This window comes from Populus alba, chromosome 5 (genome assembly GCF_005239225.2).
Source record: "Populus alba chromosome 5, ASM523922v2, whole genome shotgun sequence".
Lineage (NCBI taxonomy): Eukaryota > Viridiplantae > Streptophyta > Magnoliopsida > Malpighiales > Salicaceae > Populus > Populus alba.
Genome location: NC_133288.1, coordinates 6,270,413 through 6,293,454, shown reverse-complemented (window position 1 = coordinate 6,293,454; position 23,042 = coordinate 6,270,413). Strand labels below are relative to the sequence as shown.

The 23,042-nt window shown below is 35.0% G+C and overlaps 4 protein-coding genes across 6 annotated transcripts; 2 read left to right on the top strand and 2 right to left on the bottom strand.

Annotated features, from left to right (window-relative positions):
- The first annotated feature begins 968 nt into the window (after positions 1 to 968).
- LOC118039299 (protein HEAT INTOLERANT 4) lies at positions 969 to 7,283 on the top strand. Its single transcript, XM_035045983.2, has 14 exons — positions 969 to 1,423; positions 1,890 to 1,928; positions 2,016 to 2,069; positions 2,158 to 2,221; positions 2,382 to 2,440; positions 3,231 to 3,355; positions 3,478 to 3,537; positions 4,610 to 4,668; positions 4,951 to 5,030; positions 5,234 to 5,272; positions 5,649 to 5,711; positions 5,797 to 5,844; positions 5,927 to 6,055; positions 6,796 to 7,283. Exons 1-14 carry the CDS (start codon positions 1,247 to 1,249, stop codon positions 6,841 to 6,843), a joined length of 1,044 nt encoding a protein of 347 aa, XP_034901874.1. The 5' UTR covers positions 969 to 1,246; the 3' UTR covers positions 6,844 to 7,283.
- Positions 7,284 to 7,848: 565 nt separating this feature from the next.
- On the bottom strand, positions 7,849 to 14,789 carry LOC118039304 (protein CPR-5). Of its 2 annotated transcripts, XR_004685903.2 has the most exons (6): positions 14,096 to 14,789; positions 11,198 to 11,254; positions 10,781 to 10,816; positions 9,912 to 10,637; positions 8,063 to 8,741; positions 7,849 to 8,032 (listed from the first exon to the last, which is right to left on the bottom strand). XR_004685903.2 is itself a non-coding variant. In XM_035045997.2 (5 exons), the coding sequence occupies exons 1-5, from the start codon at positions 14,432 to 14,434 to the stop codon at positions 8,199 to 8,201; spliced, it is 1,701 nt and encodes a 566-aa protein (XP_034901888.1). In that variant the 5' UTR covers positions 14,435 to 14,789; the 3' UTR covers positions 7,849 to 8,198. The 2 variants fall into 2 exon arrangements, 1 of the variants encoding a protein (XP_034901888.1); XM_035045997.2 differs by having other exon boundaries at positions 7,849 to 8,741.
- Positions 14,790 to 15,985: 1,196 nt separating this feature from the next.
- LOC118039316 (cytoplasmic tRNA 2-thiolation protein 1) lies at positions 15,986 to 20,115 on the top strand. 2 transcript variants are annotated; one of them, XR_012169997.1, is made up of 11 exons: positions 15,986 to 16,360; positions 16,480 to 16,594; positions 16,684 to 16,826; positions 16,944 to 17,063; positions 17,669 to 17,781; positions 17,868 to 17,960; positions 18,074 to 18,114; positions 18,305 to 18,371; positions 18,778 to 18,889; positions 19,394 to 19,643; positions 19,753 to 20,115. XR_012169997.1 is itself a non-coding variant. In XM_035046016.2 (10 exons), exons 1-10 carry the CDS (start codon positions 16,268 to 16,270, stop codon positions 19,556 to 19,558), a joined length of 1,062 nt encoding a protein of 353 aa, XP_034901907.1. In that variant the 5' UTR covers positions 15,986 to 16,267; the 3' UTR covers positions 19,559 to 20,115. The 2 variants fall into 2 exon arrangements, 1 of the variants encoding a protein (XP_034901907.1); XM_035046016.2 differs by having other exon boundaries at positions 19,394 to 20,115.
- Positions 20,116 to 22,010: 1,895 nt separating this feature from the next.
- LOC118039334 (transcriptional activator HAP3) lies at positions 22,011 to 23,042 on the bottom strand. Its single transcript, XM_035046025.2, has one exon. It carries the CDS (start codon positions 22,881 to 22,883, stop codon positions 22,209 to 22,211), a length of 675 nt encoding a protein of 224 aa, XP_034901916.1. The 5' UTR covers positions 22,884 to 23,042; the 3' UTR covers positions 22,011 to 22,208.

Genomic DNA, 23,042 nt, shown 5'->3' with positions numbered 1-23,042 from the left:
TCATGTTTTTGTGTTTGTTGGGAACAACTTGTATTCATCTCAAACACTCCTCGGTCACTATATATACTGTAAAATTCCTTGCCTCCCATGAAAAAATGGAGGTAATTCATCGCTAGAAAAATGAAAATCATGACTCAATGCCTACCAACAAGCATATTCATAAAAAGGATTTTCAAAATAGATCACTTATATTTTTGTGTGATGACCAAATAATGATTGTTGTTGTGTGTGAAAAAAAGGATAATGGACCGTGGAGGCGTGTGAGTGTTGTTCATGTGAGATTGCCAGTGTGGTTTTGATCTAAACATATAAGTGATCGTAAATTATACTAAAAAAAATTATTTTTAAAATCAATACATAATAAAAATATATAAAAAAATTAATTTTTAATAAAATAAATTGAATTTTTTAATGAACATAATTTATAGTGCGATTACAGATAATGTCTTAATCTTTTCAAAAAAATTTCTTATTATCTATCATTTCTTGTTCTATCACAATTTAATCATCTTTTCCCAATACACTCTTCATTTTTTTTGAAGTAATTCAATCACATCTACTACAACAAATTTGGCATTTTGAAAGGAAAATCTGAGGTCTTTTAAAAAACATTACAGCCACCTCTAGTTAGGTAAATGATATGTAATTTTTAAAACTAAGAATTCTCTAACATAAAATAATAAAATTGACAAGAGCTAAAAAATATCACTAACCTTACATAAAACTCAAAAAATGCTTGTTTACGTGGCTGAAAATATTTTTTAAAAATTCTTCAAATTATATTTTAAAAATTGAAGTTATTTTTTTAAATTGTTTTAATATATTGATATTAAAAATAAAAAATTATTATTTTAATATATTTTTAAATAAAAAAAATTTAAAAACAACTTCGAGACAGTCTCGCTATCTGACTACCTCGTGTTTTCGCTTTTATTTTCCACTACATTGCCGACTTGTCCGTACATCACCCTCGGTGCTTCATTAAAAAAAAAAAGAAAAAAGAAAAAAAAATCCAAAAAATTCAAATCTTTGCGCCTCTCTAGAAACTGAAATTTCAACCTACCGAAAGAGAAAAAACCCTATCTCCCCGCGTCAATTTCACGCTTTTGAAAAACAAAAACACACACTGTCCCTCCCTCCCTCCCTCTCCAAGACTCGAATCCGGACCCATCGATTTCGATCCAAAATAAGCAAGCTCTCTCGCCATTCCTTGGGTTTTTCTCTCTAGAAAGTCAATCAATCAATAATGAGGAAAGGAGCCAAGAGAAAGAGAATTCAGAAAGATAATAACGAAGACGAAGATGCTGCCGTTCCCGCTCAAGACAACCACAAAACCACCGAATCGACGAAACCACCTACCAGAGCTAAGCCAGTCAAGGCATCCAAACCCGAACCCGAATACTTCGAAGACAAGCGCAACTTGGTATTCTAATCTTTCACTTCCTCCCATTATTTTGTTTCAATTAGTTTATTTTGTTGGATTTTAGAAATTAATTAATCTAAGTTTTTTCTTTCTATATATTGAAAAAAGTAGGAATAATTTGTTCAATTTCTGTTTGTTAATAGGTTTTTTAAAATGAATGAAATCGGACATTTTTTCGTAGGGTTAATTATATTGTTAACCAATCAGTCAATTAATTAAATAGTGGAAAAGCTTAGCTTTGAGTTTAAGGTTAAGAGCTGCAGTTTGGCAGTTTGTTAGTTTAGTTTTATTTTTTTTATTTTTTATTTTTTTCTTAATTAGGTTAAAATTCTTGAACTGTGTAGTAGTGCTTCTATAGTAAGGATAGTTCGGAATTTTTTTGTTGAATTTTCTGAGTACTGTGTTATTTTTTTTTAAGCTGGTCAATTAAAAAAATTAAGCATTGTGAAATTGTTTTCTTATGCAGGAAGACTTATGGAAGGAAATATTCCCTGTTGGTACAGAGGTTAGATTTTAATTTTTATCCTGTTCTTTGCTTTGTTGGTTAATTAATTATGTTGCTTATAGTTTACAATATTTCTTTTTTGTACAGTGGGATCAACTGGACAAGGTTTACGGATTCAACTGGAATTTCTCTAATCTAGAGGTGGTTGTAATAAAATCACCTATATCTTTCACTGCGTAGATGGTTTTTAGTATGTGTGTAAACTGAAACTACTGCTCTGACTGGTCAGAATGCATTTGAAGAAGGAGGTGTTCTACACGGGAGGAAAGTTTACCTTTTTGGGTGTACAGAGCGTGAGTTACTTTCTAACTTGAAACCTTAATTTTTTTCTAAGTCTTTGTGCCCAGGCTTCTTTAAATAGCCAGACATTACTTTCTTGTTTGCTTGATTTTCCCATGCCCTGTCCTTTTCTTTTGCCATATGAATCTTACTTTGTTTCTTTGGTTTCTTCAGCTCAACTGGTCCCTTTCAAGGATGATAGCCTATTAATCTACATACCTGCAGTCGTGGCGGTAAGTTTACTGAAACAGTTACTTTTGCATACACTCTGATATATGTATGTTCACCTATGAAATTGTCAAGGAGCAGACTTTACAAACACCTTTTCTTATCGCATATTTTTACATTGGTTTGTTTTCATGATGAAAGTACATGGGCTTTTTCTTTACTTAATTTGATAAAAGGTTTAGCTGTGTCTGGTTATGGCTTTACGTTGTCCCCACCTTTACACCAACTTAAATCTCATATAACAAGGATCTCAGGTTTCAAAAGCCCTAGATATATATGTCCAACAAGAAGTGCTTCCATGCATTAAAGCACAATCCAGGAGTGAAAAGGTCATAGCGCTCATAGACATTCTAAATTTCCTTTATGGTAATAGTGGGATCACTGATCTCTCCTTTTGAACTTGGCAAAGTGAGAATGTTGGTTCTACAATTGTCCCTACCTCTACACCTATTTAAACCTTTTATAAGGTGAACTTAAAAAAGAAATTCTATGTTTTACTACGAAGATGTCCATTTTGTGCTGTTCTCAAGGCTATAGATTAAGAGCTTGAGAATTTACCTCTTAGTTTGTTACTTTTCCCAACACCACATTTTTTCTTCCTAAGAGTTGTTTCATCACATATTTCACTATCTGTTATAATTTCGGAAGTACAGTTCCAGACTGGTGTTGTTGTGAAGACAATTATCTCTAGTCTTCCTTGAAAAAGAAAATAAAAAAATAAAAATCCTTTATATTAATGGAGGCTAGTCATTTCTTGCTGCTGCCTTTCTATTTATTAAACATCTTCTTTTACAGGTTGCATCTCCTTTCCCTCCTTCTGATAAGATTGGAATTAAGTCGGTTCAGAGGGAGGTTGAAGAAATAATTCCCATGAAACAAATGAAAATGGATTGGGTTCCTTATATACCTCTGGAAAATAGGTATCCAATTTTTATATTCCAACTTACATTCCTACATGATTTCATGGAGTTTCTCTTTTCCCAATTTTTTTTACTTATATATTTTGCTCAATGTCTTTTTTGCAACTCAAATCCTTCTCCAGAGAAAGTCAAGTTGACAGACTGAGACATCAAATTTTTATTCTGAGCTGCACTCAGAGAAGGTACCTTGCTCCCCTCTCAATCTTCCTGCACACACACAACATATCATTTCTAGTGTTTTATATGAGGTTGTTTCTTACCCTATAGTTATTACTTAAAAGTTCTTTTGGCTGCCTTTTTAATTTCCTTGAGCTGTATGTATGGAGAACTGTTCTGATTGGTTTTTGTATGTTGATTTTTATGGAGCTCTGCTCTGATTTGTTTTTGTATGTAGATTCTCGGTTATCAGGACAAACTGCTCTTTAACTTCTTTATTATCTGCCCATTTTCATTACATATGTTGATATCACAGTTTGTTCTTAAATAATTGTTACAAGCATTCATGGTGCTTAAATGTCTCATGGGCATTTCTGGACAACTTGTTTAGTACTTTTTTTGGATAATCCAGTTCCCAGTTCCCAAGATCTCAGTTCCTGCTTTTGAGAACCATTATCACAGTTTGGTCCTAAATACACGTTATAAGCATGCATGATGCTCACGTCTTAGGGCAATTTCTGGACAACTGGCTTAGTACTTTTTTTAGATAATGCAGTTCTCAGTTCCTACTTTTGAGAACCATTATTATATTATTTATTTAACAGAAATAACTTCACCTTTTGCTACATTTTGGTTTCTTCTTTTACATTTTTTCTTGGTTATATATACCTTTTATTATGGCAGTTGGATGACATTCTGTTCAATAGACATTTAAGTGTGATATGAAGAAAATAATGAGACATAAAGACACATCTGGGCTTGTTTTTTAGCAAAATAGAAGGTAGAGGAATCAACATTTTTATGTTCATAGATCTGCTGTTAAACTTACAGCCAGCATGTTGTTATTGCACAATAAACTTGAGAACTTAAGACTCGAGCTTCCTTCAGCAGAATATTTTATAACCTTTTCACTTTTTAAACTTCCTTTCTGGTTCTCCGATTCATTAATCATTGGAAGTTGATGCACACATAAGCATACCATATTTTATGAGAAATATTCAGGTTTGTAGTGTTTCGTTGAAATTTTCAGATACTATGATGTTTGTGTATCCTTACATGTGTCTATTCCTGTTGCCTGTGCACATGGATTGCTTGCAGGGCCGCTTTGAAACATTTGAAGATAGATCGGATCAAGAAATATGAGTACTGCTTACCTTGTGAGTTTCGAGGAAATTTCAGATAATTAGATTGCTGTATCCCACACAAACTTCTTTTTACTTAAACAGTGCTGTGAAAATAATGGAACAAAGTGCTCTCTAAGTTCTGACGAGTAGAAAAGTTTGTGGCCACAACACTTATTTTCTGAACAATGTTTGATTGCTTGCTAGATTAATCAGAGCAGAGGATAATACAGCTCATGTATTAGTGTTCTGTCATCTTTTATTGCTAATGTACAGGGAACTGTTCTATTCCTCTGAAATGCTTCCCTTTTTTGACAGATTTCTACAACCCCTTTAAGGAAGATGAGCTTGAGCAGAGCACCGAGGTTCAGATAATTTTCCCATCAGAACTAAAGCCGGTAAGTGAATAGCATGTAAGAGAAACAAATTGATGAAAACCAAAACCTTTGGGTGTTGATGGATTGCATGATTTGAGATTGGTTCAGAAATTACAGTCTATATGGTTAATTAAGCAAACTGCTGTGCTTAGTTTAGTTGTGATGATAAAGGTAGCACTGATATACGATTCAGTAAATTGACCTTCTATCATTAATAACTGCAGATTTTCTGTGAATTTGATTGGGAACTTGATGAACTTGAGGTAAGAGTTCTATTTCTGATGTTCTTGTCTTTGTTTAACCTGGATGGTTTTTCATGAAGTTTCTCTTTTCATGTCTTCTGTCTTTTGAATGTATCATAACCACTGTGACATTTGACATCATGGGAGAATTGGTTTGAACCATGTGGTTATGATAGTCGTCTTATAAATCCACCATTGTGGAGCTGGATTCTCCTGCATATTTGAAGGAATGATGTAGAAATGGTGTTATGCTTATGAACATATTCTTACCTCCTCATGTGATTATACTTGTCCTATCGTTGCTCAACTTTTTCAAAAATCTTTCCTGAACCACCACCCTACCCACCGCAAAGAAAGTACAATTAATTTATATTAAGATTTACCTATCAATCTGCAGGAGTTCACTGATAAACTGATCCAGGAGGATGAATTATCTGAAGATCAAAAGGATGCCTTTAAGGTGAATTTTGTTAAATATATTTGAATATCTCATCATTTCATCTTATTTTTATTAATAATTGAACCTTGCATTTTTGCTTTCTTAGGAATTTGTTAAAGAGAAAGTTCGAGAAGCAAAGAAAGCTAACAGAGAGGTAACTTGTTTGGTTCTGTTTGGTTTGGGAGTATAAGTAGGCAGTCTTTGATGTGCTTTCTAACAAGTTTCCTTTGATGCAGGCAAGGGAAGCCAGGAGAAAGGCCCTGGAGGAAATGAGTGAGGAAAGTAGACGAGCATTTGAGAAGTTGAGGTTTTACAAGTTCTATCCCGTGCAAACACCTGATACACCTGACATATCAAATGTGAAGGTAAAGCGTTGTCCACAAGGACATGCAAAAACAGCTTTTGATTAATCAGAGTTTGTTTTTCTATTCTGATTGTAGTTCAATAGCTAGCAATCTTTGTGATTGCCTGTTCAGTTTCCAAGTAGTTGGAATACAAAGTTGTAGGAGGACATTATTCAAGTCAAACATATTATCCCCTTGTCTATCTTTCTAATTAGCTTATTTTGGATTTCATATTCCAAATATGAGCCTCTTTCAAATCCTGTGTGCCCGTTTCATTTTATGATCAGAGCATGCATATTGTCCTTGAATGAGTTATACAGGCCTGTCTTACCTCTATGAGTTTTGTATTGTTGTCTGGTATTATCTCTGGTGCATGCAAAAACACCCAAATAGTCAGGGTTCCATTATTTAAAGCAGTTCCATATTGAATATGCTTTCTGTGGGAAAATTCTGTGGACCAAGGTCTTTTGTCTTTTGAATGCTACAACTTTTAGGGAATGAGAAATTATTTTTGCGCGGGTTTCAAGTTTAGATTGCATGATTAAGGTTTCTTTTATACCCCATTGTGTCCCACAGTTTTGTCAATCTACCGTTCCAACTTCTCAAGGGAACATCTTAAATTTTCCATTCATTCTCTCAATTTCCAAGTACTAATAGATTGTCCCAGGTCAACAAGGATAGTACATGCAGACCTTGCATTATCTCTTTCCAGAAAGTGGATTATCTGATTTCCTTGTGATTTTTGCAATTTTTCCTTGCAGGCATCCTTCATAAACAGGTATTATGGGAAGGCTCATGAGGTTCTATGAGTGGATACATCTAGGACAAGCGTGACAGTTTGAAGCCTGCTTTGGCTGCAAAGAATCAAATTTGAAGATTTTGTTCACCATGAAGATGGGAGTCATGCCTCTGGGGCCTCGTTATAGTCTTCACTTTATCAGTCTAGGCGTCTCAGGGCATGTAAACTTTTTAGTTTCAGATTTTTTTTGACAGTCAGCACATGGTACTCTAGCAGGCATTTGTAAGATAACACTGTTGAGGGCAATCACATTTTCCAGTTATAGAGTTGCAGGTGGTGAAATTCACCTGTTGCTTGGATCTCTCGCTGTTTCCCCCATACATTCCTCCCAAATATTTGTTCTGATATAATTAGTTTTATTACCAGAGTTTAGTCGCAAAACAATATGATTTATAGTATTTCTACTTTCTGTAATAAATGACCGCAATGCATTGGCTTGCGTTCTAAATTTGACCGGTGGTCTGAGGACTTGAGCAAAATGAAATCTTATTGGAGTGCTGGGTGAACTTGTGAACGATTATTTTGGTTATTAGCAGGGTGGCCTTAAGATTTATACTTCTAGAGTTCAAGGAAAATGAACATGAATGGTTTGGAAAAGATGCTTGAATACATTTTATGTTCTTGAGGAGCGGTGCCGTGGGATAGAAACTTAAACACGAGACAGGACAAAAACCATCTATTACCCCTCCGTGCATAAAAATATTCACGAAACACTTTATGCTATCTTGTCCTGTGGTGTCCCGTATATATATATATATATATATATAAAACTAATAATTATCAGTGTCGACAGTTTAACCAAAATCTAATGCCTTGCAAGTTATATCTGCTTTCAACATGATACCAATTCCCAGGTGTCAATTCCTCAAATACTTTCCAGTTGCAATTCAATATAATTTTTACTTGAAAATATATTAAAATAATGTAAAAACATAAAAATAATAATGTTAAACTAGAATAATTCAATTTTTTTAAGGAGCACAGCAAATACTAAACACTGCCTTCAGCTGCAAAATGATCCACGCACACAACAAGAAAAGGCTCCATTTCAACTACTTATCAAGATACAGGATAAAGCAATATATCAGTTCACGAATATTCTAACATTAAAATGCTGCTACCATGATACAACATGACAATTCACTTAACATTACAAACGACCTGCGATGCAACTTCTGCTTTCTTTTTGTAAAGCATCCCTAGCTAATTTTGCAGTGACTCAAGCATACAGAATGAATAAATAAACCCGGCTGCCCACATAATTTATTTAGCCCAAGCACAACACTTAGGCAGCTTGGTGTACAGTACAAGTAACATACAAAGAGGCAGAAGCTTGACCGATTGCGATATGAATGGGAGCCTCAATCACCAATCACCTGTTTTGGGACACATCATGTTCGGTTTTAACAGACAAAAATGATTTGTCCATTCACCTGGGCCAGCAAATGGCAAAAGACCACAGCACAATGGTAGAAACAGGACGGAAGTAGCGTAGAAGAGTAATTTCCGGAGCCAATATGGAAATATTGTGTTGGGTTTTGTCCCTCGGGAGATTGCAACGACGGGGCCATGAAGTATACGGAACAAAGCTGGTGTACATACATTTGAGAAGAACTGCAGCGAGCATAAAGCTTCCCAATACAGAAGCCAGAGTGATCCACTCCCTCCCAGTGTATCTACACAAAGTTTGCCAGTAAAACCACAGACAGCTCCCAACAGTAGAAGAATGAAAGTTATTGGCATTGTCCGGTGTGAAGTTGAGGAACGTTGTACAAGCAAAAAAGCAACTGCAAGAATAATTAGGATTCCAAACGCCATTTGGCTCACAACTTGAACCTGACATATCAATATCTGCAGCCAGGAATTAAAGGATGAAAAAGGCCTGACAAACCACCCGAATTTGGACTCCTGAAACACAGCCAGAAACATAGAATTTTTTCCTCAGCATCTGATATGAAATTAACAAGAGAAAAGGAGTATATAGCAAAAAGAAATAAAAATAATTTGTTACCAAAGGTATGGCATGGCAACTGTCTAATCCATAGACCCAAGGTTGGTGCTAATCCCACCCCTTATTTGTTGTTCCCCATCAATAATTTCATTAAGTGACAAAACTAACCTCAATTTAATTCCTCAAAACCTCAGATAATTAAACCAATTAAATTCTTTTAGATGTACATACCAAAAAAAAAATAGAACATAATTTCACATTAGCAATGCAATTTTCTATCACACACACACACACACAAATAAATGCACTTAAAATTCATTAAAAGTGTTGTAAAATGTATTTGTATTTCTAATTGTTATTAATATACTATTTTTGTTTATGTTAAACATTGTTTAGATGGCAAAACATTACTATTACCACTCAATGACATCATTAAAGAGTATCTATATTATAGCAGATACAAAGTGTTCTACATTTTATTCATTATCATAAAAATATCATAAATTTTTTAAAAATCTAACATTTATAGAATTGATGGTGTTTTAATTATATATGAGAACATTCTAAATGAAGGTTAATGTGGTCACCTCATAATGTTAGGCAGTGGGAATAGTGTCAACCTAGACCCAATATCACAAAACTAGAAAGGGTTTAGAACAAAGACATGGTATTAGACATGGAAACAATGATAAAGAATTTTCTTTCTGCTCGTGATTAAGACTATTTTGGATCAAGATTGCTAAATCATGTTTAAACTTGAAAAGAAGAATCCCGTAACAATTTGCCCCATGAGAAAGGTTGTCCATTGTTTCTACTTCGTCAAATTTCAGACATCAGGGGATGATTAGAATATAAAGCCTGCCCAAGCCCTAACCTTTACCAACTACCTCAAGGATCAAAGTTAATATGCTGCTTATAATATTATAGTTTTAATTAAAAATACACTTTTAGTAGCCTCTCTCTAATCTCTCTGTTATTTCTCAAGGAAGCACCTTTGCTATTACCTAGTACTAGAAAGAAAGCATATAGAACCAGACCAGAATACCAACAAATATGATAATTACACACATGTCAAGAAACTAAATAAAATGACATTAGCAAGATAAGCAATAAGACATGGTCCTTGCCTTGTGTGAATAAGAGCAGGATGCAGTAGCTTCTTTGATCCTTCTGTATGAATAAACATATGTACTGTATGAAAGCGAGGCTGACATGATGAACAAACCAGCAACAAGACAGTCAATGCAATTTCTATGCAGCTCAGCATGCCTTGTGTCTTCTAATTGAGTCTTGAACTTGTCAGCTTTAAAGGATGCCTTTGACACGCCCATTACTAATTTTGATCTCTCCAGATAGTTTGATTCTGAGGTGAGATTCAACAATTCCTCATCCAACTTCAATCTTTTCATTGCAACACCAATCTCCAATGCCTTCAGGTCATTAGAACGGACTTGCTCCACAACAGATTTCTCAATATTGTTATACATGTTAATTAAAGGGTATGAACTAGGAGCACAAGCCAGTTGGCTGGCTGGCCCGTGCAGGACAAGTTCTTGATCCAAGCAACCCACTGATATGTTCTCTTCTACCTGCTCAGGTTTATGGGTTTGACCCTCAGTTGAATTATTGGGCAAGTCTGTTTCTGAATCAGAGTCTTTCATACAGGCACTATTTGTACAGCCATCTCTTTTATTGAGAGTCCTGTTTGAAGCAGAAATTTCTAGGTTCTGGTGAATTAAGGTATGCGGTCCCCAGTTGATAGACGATTCATTAATCAATCTAAGAGTACTCAATGTGCTCCCAAATGATTTCTGAAAATTCCTTGCGAAGAAATCAAATTTGTTACCAAAGACCTGTTGCAAATAAGGTGTAAAGAATGAAGCGCATTCATATAAGTCAGCATTTTGTGGCCTGTCTGATGTTGACAATTACATGAGGAAACTTGACTTGTAAAACCAGAGTCAATGGATGAGTGAGCAGTTAAGGTCTGGCTTACACTGGCTAAAGATTCTCTGACAGCTGAAGAGCAGATCTGCACAAAAGTAGACAAATTAAGATGGATTTAATTCCCAATATTCCAAACATCATTAACTAGAACAAACAGATTCAATATCAAAGGGAAAGAGCCTATCAAAAAAACAAAAAACAAAAAAACCCAAGTATGCTGTGGCAGATTTTTCTGTTGCAGTGAAAAATTTACTAGATGGGCAATTTCATTGATCTGATTGCATTGTTGCCTAAATATGAACTGTATAACAAGCAGTCCATTTGAATTAAAAATCTAGTATGTTATTCAGTATGCAGATAAAAGATGTACAGCAGAAGGGATGTAAACCATAGTGATGACATCATAGATCTATTTCTGAGAGGTGAATATAAAGTTCATGTTAGGCTAAAAAAAAACAAAACTTACCATTGAAAGATGATCAACAGACATCCTTTCACCTGCAGCATCTTTCCTCTCCAGAACCTAAAATTAGAAGAAAAAAAAACAGCAACAAATGAACAATATCAAATGAAAAATACTGATGTGAATCCAAGAAAATCTTGACAAATGTGCAAATTATTTACATTTATTTCTAAGACTAGAGCATAAACTGGAGACTTTGCCAATGGAGTCTTAGGCCGTGTTTGATTGCAGGAAAGTGAATTCCTGGAATTCACTTTCCTGCTTTTCCTATGTTTGGCGACGATAAAGGAAAATAATGAAAGGAAACTGAATTCCATCCACCTAGAATTAATAACGTGCTTGAAGGAAAGTGTTTTCCTTCTATTAGAAAAGGAAAACACTTTCCTTTTGGCCTGCGTAGCGCACGCCTTCACTTGCTACAGTGGCAAGCGATATAATTCACTTGCCGCAGTAGCCAGTGATATAATTTACTTGCTACTGTAGCAAGTGAATTATAATTCGCTTGCACTGTAGCAAGTGATATAATTCACTTGCCACTGTGTCAAGTGAATTATAATTCGCTTGCCACTATAGCAAGTGAATTATAATTTGCTTACACTGTAGCAGTTAATTAAAATGCAAAGCGGTAGGTTTTTGATTAAATCAAAGTTTAATTAATTCCTCAAACTCATTAATTCTTCAATTAAACTCTTGATTTCATTAATTAAAATAATCTAAATTTTAATTAAATCAATTCTCCAATTAAACCCTTGATTTAATTAATTAAACTAGTCAAGAGTTTAATTAAATCTTTAAACTTCCAATCATGTTGCCCTTAACCCAAATTTTAATTAATCCTTCATTTATTTTATTTTTATTTTTCATCATCTTTTTTTTTAAATAATAAAAATAAAAAGATCAAAAATTGGGTTATGACAATTGTAAGTGATTAAATATTTTATATTAAATATTTTATATATATTAGATAAACTTGAAAAAAAATTTAATTCATTAATAAATTATTTTCCAGTTCATTTTCCATAACACAACCAAACACTGGAAAGTATTTTCCAGTTCATTTTCCATAACACTACCAAACATCGGAAAATACTTTTCCGGAATTCACTTTCCAGGAATTTACTTTCCCCGGAATTCACTTTCCAAAAGGAAACTACTTTCCTGCAAACAAACGGAGCCTTAGGTGATGCATCACTTATTTTGTAAATCTCCTCTGAACACTGTTTTGATAATATAAAATTATCAAAATTCAAAACTATTCGGATCTGGTAACATAACATACCTCAGAAAACATTTTTTTGAAAAAACAAAATTGAATAAAGTATTAAAACAGTTAGGTATGAAATGGGAAATTTTAATCTCTCATGTCCAAAATGATTAGCACATATGATAAAAGATGCCTGAGACCTTGCTAATTGACAAAAACTCTCTAGTGTCTCCATTCCTGTAAGAATGCGATTATGTATTTTTAATGAGACATTTTTCATAGGGCAAGCCATTTCATTTGAAAGTTCAGAAATCCCACAGGAGAGTGCTGAAAGGTACAAAGGCGATACTGAAAGAAACCATAGGGAGAAAAAACCTATATAAATAAAACAATTAGAAATTGAAAATAAAACCTTAAAAAGGAAGAAAATAGAGTTCAAGGTTTTTTTTAATGCTTTGTTTTTACAAAGATGGAAGACTGTAATAAAATTGGCAGTCAAGACCAGAAAGACTTGGCGTTCAGGCGAGCCACTCGGTATCTCGGGTTCAAACAAACAGCTGTGAAGATGTTTGAGGGTTAACTTTATAAACAATCACCAATCTGTTTGGTATACTTAAGAGAAGGCAGAGTCCAGTCCACCTTTTGATTCACCAAAGATAACTTATTACAAGAATACAACTGATGCCATTAACGGACACCCCACAAGAACAAAAATTCTCATTGCATGAGTAAATATAAACTGTCAACCTAATATCAAAATTAATTTGACCACCAAATGATATTAGACTGCAATCATAGTGTTGAATAAAAAAACTGGACACTGCTTTGGACACACTAATTATACATATATCAATGTATAAATCAAAGAAGGCCATAAGGTATAGACTTGAATGTATTAATGTAAACAAAATAAGAATCATGCAACAAACGATATGTGTGCATGCAAGTAAAAGCATGTAATGTGCATGCCATATGATACACAGATAGCAATAAAACATCCACATTAAGCATCACATAACAGGGTTGTCTTTATCCCTACTGCTTTCCCAAAACACCAAACAATAGATTCAAGGTAGATATCTATCTCAACGACGTTTATATATATATAGCCACAATTGTACATCAAATGTATACATTTTCTATAGGGTTGCTTAAAAACCTTTTATTCACAATCCACTGATCATTTTAATGCCAACTACAGAACTTAAATTCAAGTCGATCACTGAATTTCATGCATAATATAATTGATCAAAAGCTAACATCCAAGTGCTTGTAGCTCATCTTTGAGTTCCATAGTAGCACATCTAAATCAATACATAAACTTAAGGACATTCAAAGAGCTAAACACTCCACAACATCAAAAATTCATCAACAATCTCCTTAACCTTACATAAGTATCTATCTCCATTCCAACAAATCAACAAATTTTATCTAGAAAAGCAATAACCAATAGCAAACAAATCCCAAAACCGATAAGACAGTTAAACAAACGCCAATCAATTTGAATAACATATAAGCAAATTGCCTTAAACAATTTCCCAATGCAAGCAGATACAAACCCTAATTGCCTTAAAAAAACTAGACAGACACAAAAAAAAGAAACCAAACTTGAAGCTACATCAAAATTCCAAACTTTATGAGCCAAAATCCCTAATTTCAATCAACATCGTATAAAAAAAACAGAAAATTGAAGAAACCTGAGCAACAACAGCAGCAAAAGACATTCCAAGAGGTAATGCAATAGCCTCCACACCATCATCCCATATACCACCCCTGCGCCTAACAGGAGCAAAAACCACCTTAGGGCTTCTGCGTTTGTGCGACACGCGCGGACTTTTATTCACGGAAGCAGTAACAGAAGAAGAAGAGGTTGGTTGTGATGGGGGCGGTTTTATGGCTGTGTCTTTTAAGACTCTTTTTTTCTTCCTCTTGTTGACGGGTTTTGGGTTACAATCATTCTCCACAGTTGGATTTGAATGATTAGTGGGGGTCGGTTCTTGGGTCGAGAGGGAAGGAGATGGAGCGGTGCGATCCATGGAGGAGTACAGAGTAGGAGGTCTCAATGACCGATTTTTAAAACCTCATAAATAATTACAACAGATAAAAAGCGAGGGAGAGGAGCGTTTGGATTGGAACACAATGGAATCGGATCCACAAAGCTTGTGCATGGGGGTTTGACTGTTTTGTAACTTTTGGACCGTGTCTGTACTGTTTATTCATGACATAATTAAACCTAGTACCTGTACTTAATTTTCGTTTTCTTTCTGAATCTCGTGCTCCTCCTAGATTTCTTTTACTTGATATTTTCCACATTCTATCAGTAATTCAAGATTGTGAAACAAAAATCAAACACTGGATAGGGACAGGATCTTGAAAAATCTTAAGCAAAGGAACTTAAATGGAAAAAATACAAAGGTGTAAGTAGTAAAGATATGGTTAGGATACGTGTCGGAGGGCGTGTTCTTAACAAGATAGGCATTCCAAATCCAAGAAATTCGGAAAAATGTTCGCTTTTTTTGTTTTACTTATAAAGGTCATGCTTGGAGGGAATAAGTGGTTGTTGCATGGTTGTGAGATTGTGCTGTCTGTTAAACAACCATGGCAGATCCACTCGGGAACCCAATCACTGCCATGTTGGACACCACATAAGACGACAGTGCACGGTCACATTCGACCTAGTAATAGGATGTTTGAGAGTGTGGCAGCGGTTGCTTTTCAAATTGTTTTTCGTGCCGAAAAATATGTCAATAATATTTTTTAATTTTTTAAAAATCATTTTTGATATCAACACATCAAAACAATCTAAAAAATACAAATTGTACTCAATTTTAGTAAAAACAAAATTGAAATTTTTTAAAAAATAGGTTCAACCTCAATACCAAACAGACTTTTAAACTACCTTTGCGACAATAAAAATCCTTTTCGTTCTGTTAACTCACACTATTCTTTACTTGCTAACTATAATGGTGAAATTGCATCGATATAATTTTTGTTAACAATAAACTACAAGGTGGTGGTGATTTTTGCATCTCCTGATGAAAGATTATTTATTATAATAATTTTTTAAAAAATTTTATATTTATTTCTCTCATTTTATATTTTAATATTTAGTTTATTAAAAATTAAACTTCATAATTTATTTTTTATAATGTTATCTTAGTCTTATAACTTAAATAACAAGTTTAGCGGTTAACTCAATTGAAATTATTTTTTTATTTATTTTTTATGAGGTTATCCTGATTTTATGATTTAAATAACAAGTTTGACTGGTTAATTCAAGTTATTTTTTTAAATTGGTCATTTTTAGTTTTATTTTTTTACATTGAGTTGATTGAGAATTGAATTTTATAATTTGTTTTAATTTATTTTATAAGAAATTATTATAGTCTCATCATTTATATTATTATTTTTTATTTGATCTATATATTTTTTTTTAAACTATACAGTGCCTTATTGTTATTATTTTTTTATTTTTAAATAAGTGTCAAGGCTTAGTAAAAAAAATCAAAAGAAACGAAAGCCCACGCGCGTGGGCTTTTATATTATTGGATCAAGCGTGCTTGTCCACCCAGTCCCAGGCAGGTCCGGTAGTTCTCGTTGATCTCTCCAAGTGCCCTCGTGCATTGCTATAAACATATTCTCACCTCGTCGCCCGAAATCATTTAATTTAAATTTTTCCTCGTTTAATTTGTGATATTCAATTTGATTTTGGCCCATAATTCATAGATGCTTCAGGATTCCCTGGAAACATTGAAAAAAATAAAATAAAATAAAATCACAGCTTCCTTCAAGAGGTAATCTTTTTTCCTCCTCAAGCGAAGTTTGAATAAAGAAGGTTTTCAATTTTGTTACTAGTGTAAGAGTTATTTATGGCGGAAAATCACAAGAAAGCTGCGGGTCGCCTGTGTTACCTCTGTAACCAAAGAAGGGCTGCCCTCAAAAGACCTAAAACCCTAGAGCAGGTAAATTCTTTTTTTTTAATTTTTTTAAAATTAACTAATTTTAGCCTTAACTTACAAGTACTGTTAGTTGAACTTGCTATTGTGTCTTTTGTGGTTGAATTAAAAAAAAAAAAAAAAAGATATGCAGGGAGTGTTTCTACGAGGTATTTGAGGAAGAGATTCATCAGGTGATTGTGAAAAACCAGCTGTTTAAGCCCGGTGAGCGGATTGCTATTGGTGCCTCCGGTGGAAAAGGTTACATACAATAAAAAAAGGACTCTTTTTTGGCTATGTTGGTTGCTTGTTTATTCATTTTGTGATTTTGTTTTGTTTGTTTGTTGCAGATTCGACAGTGCTTGCTTATGTTTTATCCGAGTTGAATCGTCGACACAATTATGGGCTGGATCTCTTCCTTTTGTCTGTTGATGAAGGCATTACTGGATACAGGGATGACTCGCTTGAGACGGTTAAAAGAAATGAAATTCAGGTAGCTAAGCTTTAGCCTTTGCTGTTTGATTTGAATTGGAATGTGCGTGTGATTCGATTTTTGCAAGGGCATGCTAATTTTGAATCCAAATGTAATGGTTGTTGTTATTTTTCTTAGTATGGGCTGCCGTTAAAGATTGTTTCCTACAAGGATCTGTATGGATGGACGATGGATGAGATAGTGAAGATGATTGGTTTAAAGAACAATTGTACATTTTGTGGTGTTTTTCGTAGGCAGGTATTTATATTGCTCCTTGTTTCCCTAACGCTCCCGATGCTTTCTGTTTTTGCTCTGTATCTAGAAGATATGTCATTAGGCCCCATAAATAGATGTTTGCAAATGATTATCTGGTGCCTGAATGACATGTTTTAGGGCATCTCTCCTGAAAAAGAAAAAAAAGAATTAATAATTGAGTATAGAAAAAGGCAACACTAAAGCTACATTGACAATAATAGATGGGCAATTACTTAAATTCATAATAATGATGTTGAAAACACCCTGCTTTTATTCCAAGTTCAGAGTTCAAGTCACTGATTGGGTTGTTAGTCAAGGCAAGTAATTAATGCTTCATACAGCCTGAGTTATGTCATTCTTAAACTGCTTTATTCACGCATCTCTTATTTTACTTCAGTCAATTGAGAAATAGAATGCTTTAGTTCATACTTAAAAAAAAATTCCCTATAAAGTTTTTTGAACTGAAACTTATGCCTCAAATGGTATTTGAAACTATGCTAGATATTAGATCTTAGCGAAAAGTTTTAGCATGCAGTTTGATATTGATATTTTCATGTGAAGAATAAGATTTATGTATTTGATGGGGTTGGTTTATTTCTGTCTTTAAGGCCCTTGATCGTGGTGCTGCATTGTTGAAAGTAGACAAGCTGGTTACTGGACACAATGCAGATGATATTGCCGAAACTGTACTCTTGAATATATTGCGAGGGGATATTGCTAGGTAATGCATTCTGGTTGGAGGTTCTTGTTTCTTCTTATCTTCCTTTGATTGTTTGGTTACTTGAGTGGATTTAACTTTCCTTGCAGATTGAGTAGATGCACTTCAATAACAACCGGGGAGGATGGACCAATTCCAAGATGCAAGCCATTTAAGTACACCTATGAGAAGGAGATTGTTATATATCCTCATGTTTATGGTGTTAAGTTCCCATGGAGATTCTTTATTTCTTATTGTATTTCATTGCTATCTGTTTCTTAGTGGTGATTGTTGAGAACCTTAACAAGATGCTCACGTATGCTTATTTCAAGAGGCTGGACTACTTCTCCACTGAATGTACTACCCTTCCCCCCTTTTTCCTTGGTTATAATTTGCTTTTGTTTTGTCACTTTATTTTTCCTACGATTTTTCCTTCATGTCTTCTGCGGGATGTTGGGACATGGTGTCTGAAGTTTGTGTCTATCAATTGGATTTTGTATAAGGTGTTGAGCTTGTCTGCCTCTATTTACAGAGTATTTTGTTGCAGGCATATATTCACCCAATGCATATCGTGGTTTTGCTCGTGAGTTCATCAAAGATTTGGAGAGGATGAGGTAACTATTCTATTTATTCTCCCCTGTCAGTATCATTGAAACAGGATTCTATTTCATATTTTTGTGAAATTTCTTTTTCTTCCTCTTCATCTTTTTTTTTTTTTTTTTTTTTGTTGGGGGTGGGGGGATGTTAGAAGTATAAATATGCCAATGGATTAATGATCCTCTTGTTGCATTTGCTACTACTACATGCAAGTAGAAACTGTATGCTCAAAAAATTTGGTGATTTTCCTCTTATCTCTCCCTTTGTGTTACCCTATTAATTATTATTGGTTGATTAATGATCTTCTTGTTGGATTTGCTACTACATGCAAGTAGGAAACTGTATGCCCCAAAAATTTGGTGATGTTCTTCTTATATCTCTCTTTGTGTTACCCTATTAATTATTGGTTGATTACTGATGCAGACCAAGGGCAATACTTGACATTATCAAATCAGGGGAAGATTTTAGAATTTCCACTTCTACAAAAATGCCAGAGCAGGGGACATGTGAACGATGTGGTTACATTTCAAGCCAGGTGAGTGTTGCTTTTGCTTTTAAGCAAGATAAGCATGGAGTTCAGATTGGATTAATATCTGGCATGAGTTTGGTGGAACAACTCATCTGATAGACTGAATGGTGTGGATGTGATGCATTTCATGCAGGGTAGTCCCGGTTTAAAATTTTCAGAAACTATCCTGAAAAGCTATAAAACCCTTAGATTGAAACTAATGAATTATCCACCATGAAATTAAAACTTACTCGGTTGCTAGTAAATTGATAAACCAATCATCCAAAGTTTGCAATTGTTTTCTAGCATATAATTAAAACCAGTACTGTTAACCTGATATAGCAGGTTTATCTGACACATAGCAATTATATATCAATCAGGTAGTGATCTCAAAGTTATTATTTCAGGACCATAGAAAAAAACCTTTCATCTAATATATATAAAATCCTTTTCTGCTAGTGCCTAGAATGTTTAGCTGTGCTTCTAAACTGCTCACAAATATTTTGTTTCATGGTGATGCTCCATGCACAGAAATGGTGTAAAGCCTGTGTTCTGCTTGAAGGACTGAATAAGGGTTTGCCTAAGCTGGGAATTGGACGAAGTCGAGGCCTAGATAACAACCATATGAAGGATGTGAAACAAAGTAATGGAACAAAGAATATTGAGGGCAAACAATGTGGAAGTTTGGACTTCTGATGTAGTTGTTTCATTTGAGTTTAGGGGATTTCTTGCAATTGATTCACGGTGTCAACGGAAAGTCACTGAATAGTATACTTGGAAGGTAATTTCTTGAAGAGAAATGCATATTTTAGATGCCAGGGACCACTATGGTTGCTGGAATTGATTTGATATTTGAGGTTATTCAGGAGAGATAACGTTTGCATTTGAAGGTACATCACTTGACTGCTAATACAACAAAAGAATGAAGAAGTGAATGGTGGAATATATGTTGGCACATGGGGGCTGAATAAAAAGTGCACAAGCATAATTTCTTCGCATTTGGTTTGTTGAGTTAATTATAACGAACAGCGTGTGTGTGTGTGCGTGTTGGGGGGGTGGGGGATTTGGGAGGAGTCTTTCATTTAACAGATGGAACACAATGCTGCAGTGGAATCCATTTCTTCATTTCACTGATCTTGCTTCTTGTTAATGTTATTCGTTCCTAGGAACGAGCCTGGGAAAACTGTCATTGCCTTGTATTAGAATTGGAATAGCAAGGATTGCTTATTATTTGGACGTGCTACTTTTGTCAATTCCCAGCGTCTGTTTTACCATTTCGTTTTGGCAATGATAGAATATTCCACTTTTCATTTTCAATCATCACCTTTTGTGTTCTTGTTAAAATTAAATGCCTAATCGGTAATTCATGGCTTTGCTTTTAAAAAAGGCTGTACTTTTACTTAAGAAAACAATGCATGCCCAATAAACTTTTTATTTGTGGGTGATGATATACCATTCCACTAATTCACAACGGCAAATTCAATAATTTATATTTTGCTGTTGTAAATTGATGGAGTACCATTATCAAGCCCCTCGTTTCTTTTTTCAACAGTTTTGTGTCTTGCTTTGAAAGCAAAGCACAATTTGCATCCCTTTGTTATTTTTTGTTGGCCGAAAGTGTAAAAGATCCAATGCCCATCTTATCCTGTTGATAAGCTTTTACAAGGATGTCTCTCTTCTGTAGTTACGAGGGCTTCCCTTTTGGGAGGTGCTCTGATTTAATGACGAAACGGGCATCTCAGTGTAGGTTGTCAGGAAAATCTCACTGGTTTGCTAATGCTATCAGAGTTAACACAATTGCCTCCTGACCACATGGCTTTCTCTCGTCTCCAAAGTTAAATCACTAGAGCTGGAAGGCACCCTCTGAGAAATCCGTGAAAGAGAGAGAAAAACACAGAAATAGACAGCTTCTAGCTGGTCCTCCAGTGTCTGGTTAATGCAATCACACACCTTGTGGTCTAAATTAAGAGCATTTCTTGTATTTTATGGTGTTTATATGGTGGAATTCATGTGATCATGAATCGGCATCATTATAGGATGTTTTAAAAGCTACTTTTCAGCCTCTTTTGGTGATGCCCTCATTAAATAAAAAAGAACTGGAGAAACGAACTACTGCGGATGAAATACTTTTTTTGAAGAGAATTATCGATTGCTCCTATTCTCAGTTTGGGGTTTATCAATCCACCCTGGCGCCAGGACTCCCAGTTGAGCTGGAATCTCCCTGTGGGGAATCTGGCCTCACAAGAGTCCACAACCCCATGTTTGAGGTGGCAATATAGCCCTCAACTTTCTGTGGTGATCAAATTGATTCCTAAAATTCACAGTAAAAATGAATTCATGTGCTTTTCTCTCGAGTTAAAAAAGCTACTGTCTACTACACTACTGGATGGCTCTGGAACTGGAAGCACTCACGAGGAGGCAAGTGACGCTGTTTTTGAGAGCATACGCGTGGCCATGGGAAGACCATCCATTATAACAGGATTTTGACATTTGATTAATTATAATTCTTGTTTTGACATCTAGAATCCCGTTTCCAATTCATTTTGTGCTTGCTTGAGGTCTCATTGGATCATTGACTCTCCCTCGGATTTATTTTGGAATATTTAGGATGATGCTATTGTTATCCTTTGACGAGATGTAGTTGGACTCAAGCGTTTGGAGATAGGGGCTCAATTCCCACCTATGTAATGACAGCTTCGGCTTTTGCTTCGTATATTTCTGTGGTGCACTACTTCTCTTTGAGGTTGACTTGCTGGCTCAGCTGGTTTGGAATTGATATTGACATTTTTTACTTTATCAGTCTCCTTTGCAAGCACCATGCACCGCTTTACTTGACTCTGCAAAATCCTTACACCTTGATTTTCAGCTTCATTCATGGGCTGATGTCTGTGTTGGAATACCGAGAAGATAGACTAATTCAGTTCTAAAATCGATTTTAGGGGTCATATTCTCCAGGTCGATTTTTTCTTCCGTATAGTATGCATAGCCGAACATCTTTGATGAGTTTTTAGAGGCAGTCATATATATGTGTAACGATTGTTTCTGTGAATGAATCTGTAATATATATCAATTATTCATCAATAAAAAGAAAGTTACCACTTACCACAAGAAAAATATTTTCCTTTACGTTCACAGTTGTAGATTGTAGTGATTGAACTGTATATATATTAAATGAACAGGCATAAGAGATTTCATGGAGATTATTCTAAGCTCTACGATGTTCATACTTTCAGAGCACAATCTGCAAATAACTTCATTTATGTGGACATGTAGATGTAGATAGTTTATTGATCTAACAAAGTAAGAGATATATAAGCTTATATAAATTTATAAGATCAGTATATCTCTACCACCCAACCCCATGATAAAGCTGAGCTGCCCTAGCTCTATCGCAATTCATGTCTCCGTTTTCGCCTATCCTATTCATGTTGAAATCACCAGCCATAAAATTCTCTTGATAGCCAAGGAGCCTTGTGTTTTCTCCATAGCTCTTGGCTGTAACTTCTGTGCCAAGTGAGTAGAGTCCATTGTTAAAAATTTGAAGATCCATCTCAGTTGACAGATCAGTAAGAGAACCATTGACTTTGATAGTTTCATGAGTACCGACAGTGCCATGGTTGGTGGGGGACAACTGGTCTTCTTGTCTAGCCATGGAATTTTTCTCTCCCTCGGTCTCTCTATACTTGTTGAGATAAACCTTCAAGGACCCAACATAATTTTCAAACCCTAGTGTGGTCATAGCCCACAAAAGATCATCACCGTTTATAGTCTTCCTCTTCTCTCGTAGACACTTGTCGGATGCTTCGCCAGTGATGAAACTTATGAACTCAGAGACACACTCTTGGACAGTTTCCTTGGCCTCTTTGGATATTTTTGCATTTGCTGGGAGGGATTTTTTCATGATCCGGCTTACGTTGGCGATGGGGAGGAAACGGTCTTGCTCTAATTTGCAAGAGCTGTCTGAGATGTTCTCAGACGAGGGGCTTCCAATTGGGCTGCTTTGTGTCCCTTTCCTAGTCATTTTAGGCAGCCAAATATGCAGGAGAAGAGAAGATGCCAAGTGTTAAAAAAAAAGGGTAGGTAGGAGAAGCAGACAGCTCTTCAAGTTGTGTGAGGACACAAGTGTTTTGCTCTTCAAGTTTTTGTTGTGGGATCCAATGAGGGGGTTCGGGCTTTTAAG